We start from the raw sequence: 13,122 nt of genomic DNA, 5'->3' as shown, positions 1-13,122 counted from the left end.
TATAATGAGCATCTTCTTTACAGGGGAAGAAAGAGGAATGATTAGGAGAGTTGCTATGTCCATCTGGGAGACACAACACCCTCCTGGACAGGGGGTCCTGTCCATGGAATAAAAGTTTGCAAATTTGGATCCCAAATGGGATAATGATGATCCCAGAGATAGGGCCCAAATGCAAGACCTCAGAGAGTTAATCCTCAAAGGAATTAAAGAATCTACCCCGAGGTCACAAAATGTTTCCAAGGCCTTTGATATTCAAGAAGGAAAAGAGGAAACTCCCTCTGCCTTTTTGCCGAGGCTGAGACCAAAATAGAAAATACTCCGGGTTAGATCTGGAAGACCCAAAAGGACAGGGTCTCTTAAAAGTTAATTTTGTAATTAAAAGCTGGCCTGATATTACTAAAAAGTTATGAAAATTAGATGGTTGGAATGAAAAACCAACTGAGGAACTACTCAGGGAGGCCCAAAAGGTGTTTGTGAGGAGGGAAGATGAGAAACAGAAACAAAAAGCGAAGATCATGGTGTCCACAGCAGAAAAAATAGTTAGAAAGAATACGGAATCAAACCTCCTCACCGGGGACGAAAGAACCCTAGATTCCAGTCAAGAGATCAAAAGGGCCCTCATGGATAAAAACCTCAGTCTATCAACAGATGGTATACAGGCGGGACACCTGGTCATTTTGAAAGAGATTGCCCCAAATGGGAAAAGGAAGAACAGGTGATACCCCTCATGATCTTTGAAGAGGATTGGGGGGGGGGCTCAGGGGTTCCCTTTGGTAAGGTCCCACCAAGAACTCTTGATAAACTTATGGGTGGAACCCAAGGAAGAAGAGGCAGCATTTTGACAAGGGAAAAACCAAAGATCAATTTCTTTAAAACTGTATACTGGACATGTCCTCTACTTTGTCTTCCCTCAGGTTAAAAGGGCTTCTGCTCAGTCCCTGTCTCTTAAATTCACTGACCATCATTTTCATCTCAGTGACCTGGTGTTGACCAAGACCTGAGAGGAGGACAAACTTTGGCCAAGCTGGGAAGGTCCCTACCAGGTGCTGCTCACTACCGAGACTGCTGTGCAAACTGCTGAAAAAGGGTGGACGCACTATATCAGGGTCAAGGGACTAGAGACCTCACAAACAAGAACTAAAGATCGGTGAGAAGTGTGTGGGTCCCTGAGTCTTTGAGGGTAACTTTAAGAAAGTTACCTTAAATTATGTGGGTCCAAACCTGATGGATTTTAACATCTAGAGGAGATAATTACTACCCTAGGCAATAAGTTAATTATCAACATAACAAAGACCTGATGCCTCAAACCATCCAATTTGATGCATGTCAGGTCCTCTCCTGTGGTAATTTAGAAAATCAGAGACAGGCTCTGGAGATTGAAACAGGATATGGGGATATAAATCCCGGGGTAGAATGGGTTAAATTTTCTGTGCACGCATTAAACAAGAGCGATTGCTACACCTACACTGCAGGACAGCCACAGGCAGCAGGTAGTTCCCTTTTCTCTCAGTTAGGATACAGACCCAACAGGGAATGCGCTGTATGTGGCTCTATATCAAGACTAGGACGTATGGGGAAACGAAACTTGCAGGAGCCTGTCATTGCTTTTCCCTGCACTACAAAGGTCACATCCAAGGGTGATCCCTTCCTTCTCCATAAGGGTGATGAATCACTCCTCTTGCCTCTCCAAGCAGGGGAAAAATTCAATAAACCCGTAGGAAATCTATTGACTTGTACCCACGTCCTAAATGTCTCTGGTGAGCCAGGTTATAACTATTCCAACCTGCATATCCCGCGGGTGGATGTTTGGTGGTATCATGTGAAAAGAAACTTATGTAATCTGTTGCCATCCAACTGGACTGGATCTTGTGCATTAGTCCAATTGGCAATTCCATCTACCTTGGCATTTCATCCCTCCGTTGAAAATAATAGTGTCCACCATCAAAAGCAAAGGATATTAGAAGGATCATTTGACTCTAACGTATACATAGATTCAATAAGAGTCCCGAGGGGAGTTCCAAATGAATTCAAGGCCAGAAATCAAATAGTTGCAGGATTTGAGTCAACACTCTTCTGGTGGTCCACTATTAACGAAAATGTAGGCTGGATTAATTATATTTTACAATCAACAGAGGTTTATTAACAATACTATAGATGCCTCCAGGCGGGTAGCTGGTCAATTGGATGCCACTAGCTGAATGGCCTGGGAAAACCGAATTGCACTGGACATGATTATGGCAGAGAGAGGGAGAGTTTATGTCATGCTAGGAAGGAAATGCTGCACCTTTATTCCAAATAGTACTGCCCCAGATGGGACATTACTAAAGCATTACAAGGGCTTACAGCATTGGCAAATGAATTGGCTAAAAATGAAGGCATCAATGATCTATTTACTGATTGGTTAGAGGGATCGTTAGGAGAATGGAAGGGGGTTGTAGCCTCCGTTCTAAATTCCCTTATAATTGTAGCTGGAGTTTTAACAGCAATGGGGTGCTGCATTATTCCTTGTGTCAGAGGCCTGACACAGAGGTTTACAGAAGCCACGATTAATAAACAATAATAATGCCCATGACCTATGCCCAAAATAAGATGGAAGCTAACCCAGACTATGATGTACTCACAGCCAATGAAGAAGCGGCAGGGAGGGACTTGCATACTAGGAAATAAATTGCTTGTTACAGCCCTTTTCCTTGTGCCTGCCCTTCACACATCCGAACCTTGCAAGGCCGTAATTAAAGTCTTACTTCGCTGTACCTTATGTCTCGGTGTCCATCCTCTGGCATTGGACAGGTGAGGGTATTTCTCACAGTTCATCATAAACATTCTTTTTTTAAAATTGCACTGAATCAACAAACAGGGGAGAGAGGCACATTTTCTGCATTGTAAGGAGGTGCATTTATTATTTTTTAGGTAGAGGCCCGCCCAAAGTGACACCTGGCTTTCACATGAGACCCGGGAGCCTCTCCAGTTTGGAACCCAATACCTCATTTCTCCCAATATTTGACGTCCTCTGGCTATTAACAGGTGTATTAGCCAATGGAAAGGGGATATGCCTGGGAGTTTGATGCTAATGGAAGGAGCAAAATGTCTGTTTTCTACTAACAGCTTCTGTTTGGGGTTTCTTATGTCCCGTCTGAGTTGGCCTGGAACCCGGCCGGTGGCAGACACCCTGAAGGCTCTGGCCACTAGGGGTGAGGCGAAAGACCAGCAGCAGATCAGCAGAAAGGCCAGACGGATGAGCTGCTCTGTGCTCGGGAGGGGCTAGGTGCCAGAACGCCGGAGACCTCGTGGTGAGTACCAGGATTCTCCGAGGTAGTGGGGTGAGGCAAGAGGTCAGCATCTGCAGATCCCACTCTGGAGGTACGGCATTTGGATCCTTCCCTCAGTTTCGGAGAGGTGGTTCCCGCGGCTCGGTAGCTCGGGAAATGGGTTTAGCACTTGTCACCCCTTGGAACTGGGCATCCCCGGGACTCCGCGTCCTTTGCGGTCTTGCTCCGGACTACATCTCCCAGAAGGCCTCACGGTGATTGACAGCTATGCCAGCCTATAGGCAGGAAAGGCTTCTAGTCATGGAAACTGAGAAGCCAATAGCAAGGGGAAAGGGGCGGTGTTTTCCGGCTGCGGGCTGTTGGACCCGGTGTCCCACCTGTGTCCCCACAGTCCTGTCACGAATCCCGGTCGGGTTGTGGGAGAGACTGCCTCGGCGTTGGGGGCCGGGTGCGGCTCGGCTGTGGCGGACTCTCACTTCCTGCTCCATCCCCGGCTGGGCCCTGGGGCGGTGAGTGACCCAGGGAGGGAGACTGCTGCAGGAGCCCACGCGCTGCTGAGGAGAGTGGAGGGGGCCCGCCCCGCACCCCGACGTTGTCTCTGCGGGATCCCGGCGCTCGCCTTTCGGAGCCCCCGGGCTTGCTGAGGTGTGGGGACAGGTAGCTGCGGTTTCTGTATCGTCGTCGGGATAGCTCATCCTCCTAATCAATTTTCTTGTTCCTCGGTGGTGGTCCCCGGGTTTCAGCTTAGATCTTTGGGACCCTCTGACCTATGCACCCCGACTAGGACCTGCAACTCCAAGAGGAAGAAAGGGTGTCGGCCCCATCCGTGCGGTCATGTTCCTATTAATAAACCCAGTGAACAAACAGGTGTTTCTCACAATGGCACTTAGTCACAGCACCTCTACGCTATGGGGACTTTGAAGTGACCTGGGAGGGGCGGGGGGAGCTGAGAAGGAAAGTTTCTATAACCATGGCTAAGAATTCTCTCCCCCTCAATCGCTCTGTTTCCTGCAAGTGGGCCCTACAGTTGTTACTCCTTAATGACATTATTTTAGTTGTTGTTAAAGTTTTAAACCACAGAGATGAAATGTGTTCCTATGATTTTTAGGTCTTCAAAGACTCAGTACTTTATAAATGACCGATAGCAATGTCTGTAAATACGTACATAAATGTTTCCATGAAGAGTGTATGTGTTTTAGTAAAATTAAACAGGTGCTCTGATTGGTGGGACAAAAGATGTGAAAAAGTAAATCCTCCTCACCCCGATCTGGTCCTTCCTCCAATGAAATCCAGATTTCTTTGTAGCCAGTGGTCAGTCAGCTAGCGGACTTATGTTCATTTCTATTAGAAACTCTTTGAGGAAAAAACATTACCTTATATTTCTTAGTGACTCCTAATGCCTTGCAACATATTAATTACTGAATGAATTACCAATCCATCCAGTAATCACCTCTGATCAACCTCCCAAAGAGTAACTTTTTCATGATACTGTTGTCAATTTATGACTGTATTAATGATTGGTTTCAGCTTCAAGGGTTGCGTTTTATGATGATCCCCGTTGAATTTCACTTATTTTTGCAACTTATTCATGTCTTTTTTTTTTTTTTAAATCCATATCTTTTTAAGTGTCATCTCTGACTCCATTAAACCTTGAAATAGAATGGTACCCAGCACTATTCCCTTTGGGATTCTACATAGTCTGTCCTTTAGGTTGACCTCAAGTCTAAGAAGAGTCAGCTGTTCTCATAAACAATACTAGTATCGTTAAGTCCAGAATTTCCCAGCTTGCTAAGGAAAACATAGTTGGAGAGAATCTAAAGCTTCCCAGAAATCGAATTATACCTGCAAACTCTCTCCTTTATCTTGTCCATCATGGATAATTTGTTCCTCAAAAAGTTAATGCATCCAAAAGACTGAGGGCTCTGTAGATATATTTGGGAGTCCCAGGCCTCTCTTAGTGATGAGGAAATTGGCCAAGGGAAGGATTATGAAAAAAAAGAATAAGAAAAGCAACCCTTCTGTGGTTGACAGAATTTACCTGAGAGCTATTCTAGTCAGGGAGGGTATTTGTTTGGAGATACTGTTGGCTATCTCCTGGTTTTCAGACAATGGTGAGAATATTTAGGGAGCTATTGATGCATATTGAGGTCTCTTACTTTAGGAACTGATGACCCATGATGATGTGGCTGGGGACTTCAGGAAAGAGTGAGTTACCTGGACACTGCTTAGAGAATCCTCTTCAGGGATGCCACCCAGCACAGTTAGAGGAATGGGCTCTCAAAGGGTAAGGATGCTACTCTCCTCTAGTTTTAAGAAGGAGATGTTTTGAGAGTGGTCTGAATGGTCTCTGGGGATGTTGATTTCTTAGAGCTCCAGACCTTTGTGAGATTAATTGTTGCCTCGCTGACAGAACAAGAATGACTTCCATCTTTCTGGTGCTTTATGGTTTGCAGATGTCTTTGATATGTGTTGTCTTATTACTATCTCACCATAACCCTTTGATATATGTGTCATTATCTCCCTTTTCCAGCCAAGGACACTAAGACTCAGAAGTTAAGTGACAGAGGTGAGAGTCCAATCCCTGTCTATGTGGAAAAGGGGGAGCTGTCCCCATGATGTATTTACCTGTCATTTAAAAATAAACAGTTAGGGGCTGGCTGTTCAGCTCATTTGGGAGAGAGTGGTGCTGATAACACCAAGGTCAAGGGTTGGGATCCCTATAGTGGCCAGCTACCAAAACAAACAAACAAACAAAAACCACTTTCAGTGCTCTTTCTAAAATACAATGACTACCCTCTTTTCCTGCTTTACTTCGTATCTATTACACGATTAATATATACTTATGTAAGAAAAAGACAAGCAAAAAGTCATCCCTAATCCCACCACTGAAGAGTTACTATCCTATCATCCTTTTTAAAAGCATATATAAATTAAAAAAAAAACAAAAGAATAATACTATATTGAGATTATACTGTACATTAAGTCGTATATCCTACTTTCTTATACATTGTATTGTGAATATATTTTGACCACAATAAATATCCTCCTATAAACCACTTGAAATAACCACCTAGTATTTTCTTGTGTGGAATACAATAATACAATATTATTTTGTTATATGGAGTAGAATATTAGATTGAACCATATATGAAAAGTCTTCAAAAGTTCATGGAAAGATTCACATTATCTTTTAATTCCATTTTTCCATGAACTTTTTGAAGTACCCTCATATTTGACCATTTTTTACTTATAAAACAGGAGTTTCACTTGGATCAATTAATTATTCCTTTGTTATGAGACATTTAGGTCATATCCAAATTTTTACCAGTGTGTGATGAACATCTCTTAGCTAATTGTCTCTTTTAAAAGTCTTGTTTATTGAAGTATATTTTCATCATTTTTCTTAGAATTACCAGAATTACAATTGCTGTGTCAAAGAACAGATTCATTCCTAAAGTGTTTGATACTTTGTCAAACACCTTCCAGGAAAATTGAATCAGTTTATTTATTCCCACAGCATTATATGGAAGTGTCCATTTCTTCATATTCTACGTATCACAGTGGGTTTTATAAGAGTCTGTGTAAAATAATAAGGATAGCTAACATTTACTGAGGGCTTACCACTTAATTACAATAACCTTATGAGGTAGATATCATTATCCCTATTTTATCGATGAAGATTCTGAGACACAGAGTTTAAGTAACTTTTCTAAGGTCACATAGGTTGTAACCTTACAAGGCAGGGTTAGGATCCAAACCCAGGCAGTGTGACTTTTGAGTTTGCACGCTACTTCTACACTACATTACCTATGTCTATCATTGTTTTAATTTGAACTTCTCTGGTTAATGGTGAGGTTAATGGTTTTTCATATATTTATAGGCTGCTTATATTATTGTCTTTTGTCAATTGTCTACTCATGTTCTTTGCCTTTCTTTTTTTTTTTTTTTCTTTTTGTCTTTTTCTCAGGGCTGTATTGACTGCTGCCCTTCTAGGAGAATTTTAAAGGCCAACATTATAGTTAACTTCCTTGATTCTTTCTAAGGGCGAGGTCATGGCAGCTTTGTTTCTGATAAAATTCTGTCTCCACATGGGTTTAAACTTATGTCTTCAGAAATGAGTTATTGTGCTTACTCTAGAGTTTCTATCACCCAAGTCTGGCTTTTTTTTTTTTTAATAAGAGGAAAAGAGCTTTTTTCCTCAGCCTCCTGGGAGATCACCCTGTTTTATTACTTAACTGTGGTTGCACTTTTAATGAGACAAAACACACATTAGAATTGCCCTGGTATTCTCTACCTATGAAAGGAGGAGGGCTTGGATTTTGGTCAGGCCTTGTGTAATTGGTCAGATTCATATCCTACGTTCATCTTTCTGTGTAGGATTTCTAGACCAAGTGTAATCACCCAGCTGGATCACAAAGAAACACCATGGGTCCTACCATTCCAAAACTTTGAGGCAAGGAAGATCCTAAAGGAAAGTCACACAGGTGAGATGTGAGTGCTATCTGTCAGGAAGAAATCTAGCCTTTTAGCTCTTGTTTAGATGAAGCATTTGGAATACTGCCCTAGACTTTTGTTCTTACTATGAAAAGTTTATTTTTTATTATTATTATTATTTATTTTTTTTTAAAGATGACTGGTAAGGGGATCTTAACCCTTGACTTGGTGTTGTCAGCACCACGCTCACCCAGTGAGCAAACTGGCCATCCCTATATAGGATCTGAACCCGTGGCCTTGGTGTTATCAGCACCGTACTCTCCCAAGTGAGCCACTGGCTGGCCCCCATTACTATGAAAAGTTTAAATTTGGGGGAAAAAAAAAGTTTAAATGTGTCTTCTTGGGCAGTCAGTAATTGACTGAATAAAGTCTTCATTTTGAGTCAGCATTTCATTTTTGTCTAGACTATAACATTTTTGAAAGGAGTTGACCAATTTTGATAATACATGGTATATTCTTGAAGGACATCAAGATCACCTCAAGATTCATCTAGCTATCTTAAATAAGAAGTTTAGGAATTCATGTTTTCTGTAAGCTCAATGAACTTCAATAAACTTCACAAAGTGAAAAACAGAGTGGTTGAATTAAGTGTAGTCTGCTGCAGAAACAGTAATTTTAATCTTTTTTACTGCTTTCTGATGTTCTTTCTTAATAGCTGATAACATTATTCTCTGTTACTTCTGTTAATTTTTCAGACTTTGGGCATCAGGTGGCAAAACTCAATCAGGACATTTCCGAAACAGCAAAACAATGTGGAAAATCCTCAGAAAGGACCAATAAAAATATTTTTCATACTCCTAGTTGGGGAAGAAACTGGGAAAGGAGCCCTGAATTAGAACGGCAACATGGAACCCTTCCAGGAGAGGGCCAGCAAGAGCCCTTTTCACAGGAGATGGATTTAAACAAGCTCCTGGATGGATATGTAGGAAAGAAGCCTATGTGTGCGGAATGTGGAAAAAGCTTTAACCAGAGTTCCTATCTCAAAAGACACCTAAGAACCCATACTGGTGAGAGACCTTATAAGTGCATCGAGTGTGGGAAAGGCTTCAAACAGAGTTCTGATCTTGTCACCCATCGCAGAACACACACAGGAGAGAAGCCCTACCAATGCAATGGGTGTGAGAAAAAATTCAGCGATAGCTCAACGCTCATCAAACATCAGAGAACCCACACTGGTGAGAGACCTTACGAGTGCCCAGAGTGTGGGAAGACTTTTGGGCGGAAGCCACACCTCACAATGCACCAAAGAACCCACACAGGAGAGAAGCCCTACACGTGCCTCGAATGTCATAAAAGGTTTAGTCGAAGCTCAAATTTCATCACCCACCAGAGGACCCACACAGGGGTGAAACCTTACAGGTGTAATGACTGTGGGGAGAGTTTTAGCCAGAGCTCGGATCTGATTAAGCACCAACGAACCCACACAGGAGAACGGCCTTTTAAATGCCCGGAGTGCGGGAAGGGCTTCAGAGACAGTTCTCATTTTGTAGCTCACATGTGTACTCATTCAGGAGAGAGACCTTTCAGTTGTCCTGACTGCCACAAAAGTTTCAGTCAGAGCTCACATCTGGTCACACACCAGAGGATACACACAGGTGAGAGACCTTTTAAGTGTGACAACTGTGGCAAAGGGTTTGCCGACAGCTCTGCCCTCATTAAGCACCAACGGATTCACACAGGAGAAAGACCCTACAAATGTGGTGAGTGTGGGAAGAGCTTCAATCAGAGCTCCCACTTCATTACCCATCAACGAATCCACTTAGGAGACAGACCCTATCAATGTCCTGAGTGTGGCAAGACCTTCAATCAGCGTTCCCATTTTCTCACACACCAGAGAACACATACAGGAGAAAAACCTTTTCACTGTAGTAAATGTGACAAGAGCTTCCGTCAGAAAGCGCATCTTTTATGCCATCAAAACACCCATTTAATTTAGGCAATAGTGGTTCTGCTGCTCCCTTTCAAATTTCCATTGTTACTGTCGTCAAGTACCCCAAACCTGGGCATCAGTGGCCCAAGTTTAGCTCTGATCTGTTCTCTCTCTTTCTTTTCTATATTATAACAGAGAAGATAAACTTATGGGGTCCAAATAATGTTCTAAACACAAAAGGCATTCCTTCAATGTGTGTCACTGGTTCTTAGGGAAATGTGAGTTTAATGGTGGATGCCTGGTTACTTAACAAGAAGTGAGAGAAATGTGGCCAAGAGATCACATGTAAACCACCTACCACAGTGCCTGGCACAAAGTAGGTGCTCAATAAATAAGTGGACATATCATTACTATTAATGATTAATATTTGAGGTCTTATATAAAGCCCTTAATGCAGTGCCTGGCCTCATAAGACACTCCACAAACTTGGTTGCTTTTATCAGCCTTATTATTCTATATGGAATTTGTTAGTACAGCCCCCCAAGCACAGAACTTGCACGAAATTAGATTTGAGCTAGAAAGTTTGGGGTCTGAACACATTTAATAAGACAGAAACACTCTCCCAATCCAGTGCTATGAAGGCATTAGTCACCAGATGTCTCACTGCCATGACAAGGCAGAATTATCATAAAGGATATTTGCGGTTTTGTGACTTAGAGGCTGAAAGAATTTCAGAAGCTTTTTGTATGGCAGTGTCTGAGGTACTTCCACTAGAGGTTTGCTGTCATCTGATGCATAGAAAATATCTTATGATGAACAAACCAGAAGGATCTGGAAGAGGACTGCAAAATTGTGGAGTCAAAATTGCTGAGAATGTTAAATGATATTACAGGGCTCCTTCCTAGCATTTAGCTGAAGGAAGCAACTCTTGTTTTCTAATTTGCTGGGTTACTGACCCTTTAGTTTTAGGTTAATGCAACTCTCTGATGATCCTTTTAGAGCCATTCATTTTATGCACTAGTACATTCCTATATTTAATTGAAACAAATTAAGGGAAGGTAGTGTGTTGGAAAGAACACTGACTTTGATGAGAAGGTAAAGTGTTTGAGTCCTGGCCCTGGCACTTAATTTGGCTCGAATTTCACCTTCTCTCAGCCCCAAGTTAGACCTGCCTCACCTACCTCACAAGGTTGTTGTGAGGATCTAAAACACACACACACACACACACACACACACACACATACAAGCACTTTGTTAAACTATAAGTGTGATATCTCTAAAGTTTAGTGTTATAGTACAGTTGCTAATGTCTTTTTTACAAGAAATTCGGCTAACGTTTCTCAAGGTGTCTCCTTTTCTCTCATAATGAGGGACTTTTTTTTAACCTGTTGAAAAACTAGTGTGAAAATGCTAAGTTACATGACTCATTATGTTTCACACAATTAACAGAAGAGTCAGATTTGGCTGCAGGTCACTGGATTTCCAGTCTACAGTCCTCTTCTTCAACACTCACTCAGAGTGCATCTGAGACACTACAGTATTGGAGGACCCATATTATATCCATCAAACCAGCCTGAATTTGGAAATGATGGAGGGATGTAGCCTAGGTTCTATAGACCTTTACAGGATCCTGTGTTGGAGTCCTTGATCCTGATGAAATGAGAGTGGAGGAGAAAGAGCAAGTGAAAGGGGTTAAGGAGGGGATTGGGTACTGTTTTGCTAGGGCTAGGGCTCACAGACCCCTCAGGCCCGTTGTACAGACTGGGTCACAAACTCTTCACATGCCAGGCTGGGTCGCCAGACCCCTCACATGCGGGTCCATGCTAGATAATTGGGAAAGATCTCAGGAGCCGTTGGCAGATGACACACGCTCAGTCCTCAGCAGCTTGCTGCAGCGGCAGTGGCCTCTCCGGGCATCCCCAGGGGCACTGGCAACAATAATTTGCATCAACAGCCAGCAGTAGCAGCCTCCCTGTAGCCCCCTCCGGGAACATCCCGAGGCGGGGGGGCTGTGGATCAGAGCCACTCGTCCTTTATACTTAAGTCATAACCCAGGACTCCTGGGTGCATGTGCGCAATTACATTAGACAATAACCAAGGAACACCTGGGCACGTGCATATTTACATCAAATGCTAGGCAAGATTCTGAACACCTGAGGGTCTCTGACCATTTTCCTTCACTTTCCCTACAGTTACTTATCACTTTTTAGAAAGAAAAGTGATGGATTTTTTTTTCTTCCAAGCCTTCTTACATTAGTACAGACTGAATTATTACATCAGCCTTGGAACTCTACTTCACTCTATTTCTTTTTTTTTTTTTTTTAAAGATGACTGGTAAGGGGATCTTCACCCTTGACTTGGTGTTGCCAGCACCACGCCCTACCAAGTGAGCTAACCGGCCATCCCTATATAGGGATCCGAACCTGTGGCCTTGGTGTTATCAGCACCACACTCTCCCGAGTGAGCCATGGGCCGGCCCTTTCATTCTCTTTGATTATATAGAATGCCATCTGAGTGCTGTAACTCATAGGGAGAATTCAGTTGATAATCTTAACTCCTTGGAAGAGGAAATTAGACAATAGACCAGAAAAAAAAAAATCTAGTTAATCCAGTGTGGTGGTTCTCAAAATGAGAGCCCAGAACAGTAGCATTAGTGTCACCTGGAAATTTGTGAGAATGCAAATTCTCAGCCCCCACCCCAGACCTACTGAATCAGACACTGTGTTTTATGTATTTTAATAAACCCTCCAGATGATTATAATGCACGTTCAAGTTTGAGAACTACTGCTTTAAAAGATGTCTCTTCTAAACATAACCAAAACACTATTATTGATCCTAAAAAAAAATCCAATCTTTAATTATCTTATGTTTTTGTTTTTTATTTGTTTGAGTCGAAATCCAAATAAGGTCTCTACATTCAATTGGCTGATATATTCCTTACAAGTCTTGGTCTAGAGTCCTCCCTCCTCTCTCTCTCTATCTCTGTGTGTCTCTCTCTTCTTTTCTTGTAACTTGCTTGTTGTAGTGTATCCCACAGGTCTGTATTTGGGTAATTCCATCCTATGGTGTCCTTTAACATGCTCCTCTATCCCCCACTTTCCTAATATTGGTAGTTGGATCTATATGCCTGATCAGATTCAGGTATTTTGGTGAGAATAGTCTGTAGTGATCTTGTGTACTTCCATCAGGAGGTACCTAATGTTATCTTGTCTGCTTTTGATGTTAGCAGCCATTGATACTCCTTTATTTCATTTCGGGCTGTCAAATGGTGATATTTTATTAATATTATTCTATCTCCATTTATTAGCTGGATTACCTCTATAAAGAGAACTCTTCTTTATCAACTCTTTGGTTTCCCTGAGGTACAGTTTGTACAGGAACAGTGCAATAGCTGCTTGATTAGAACTCCTTTGATTTTTTAATATTGCTATCTAAATTTCAGCCTCCATGACCTAGATCTCTAAGCCCCTTCTAGCAAGAGACTGTTTT

At 42.3% G+C, this 13,122-nt stretch overlaps 1 protein-coding gene across 4 annotated transcripts in view; it reads left to right on the top strand.

Moving 5' to 3' along the window:
* The first annotated feature begins 3,672 nt into the window (after positions 1-3,672).
* Positions 3,673-13,122, top strand: part of IQGAP1 (IQ motif containing GTPase activating protein 1) — a 115,883-nt gene continuing 106,433 nt past the window's right edge. For 2 of the 4 annotated variants that reach the window (XM_063090634.1, XM_063090632.1), the window contains exons 1-4: positions 3,673-3,926; positions 5,431-5,553; positions 7,647-7,753; positions 8,459-9,463. In XM_063090634.1, coding sequence (XP_062946704.1) covers positions 5,444-5,553; positions 7,647-7,753; positions 8,459-9,463 — 1,222 coding nt within the window. In that variant the 5' untranslated portion in view covers positions 3,673-3,926; positions 5,431-5,443. The remainder of the gene's footprint in view (positions 3,927-5,430; positions 5,554-7,646; positions 7,754-8,458; positions 9,464-13,122) is intronic. The other 2 variants (XM_063090633.1, XM_063090635.1) reach the window with 2 other exon arrangements.

Source organism: Cynocephalus volans, chromosome 3 (genome assembly GCF_027409185.1).
Source record: "Cynocephalus volans isolate mCynVol1 chromosome 3, mCynVol1.pri, whole genome shotgun sequence".
NCBI classification, from domain to species: Eukaryota; Metazoa; Chordata; class Mammalia; order Dermoptera; family Cynocephalidae; genus Cynocephalus; species Cynocephalus volans.
Note: the sequence above shows the minus strand (reverse complement) of the source record. Positions and strands in the feature narration are given on the sequence as shown.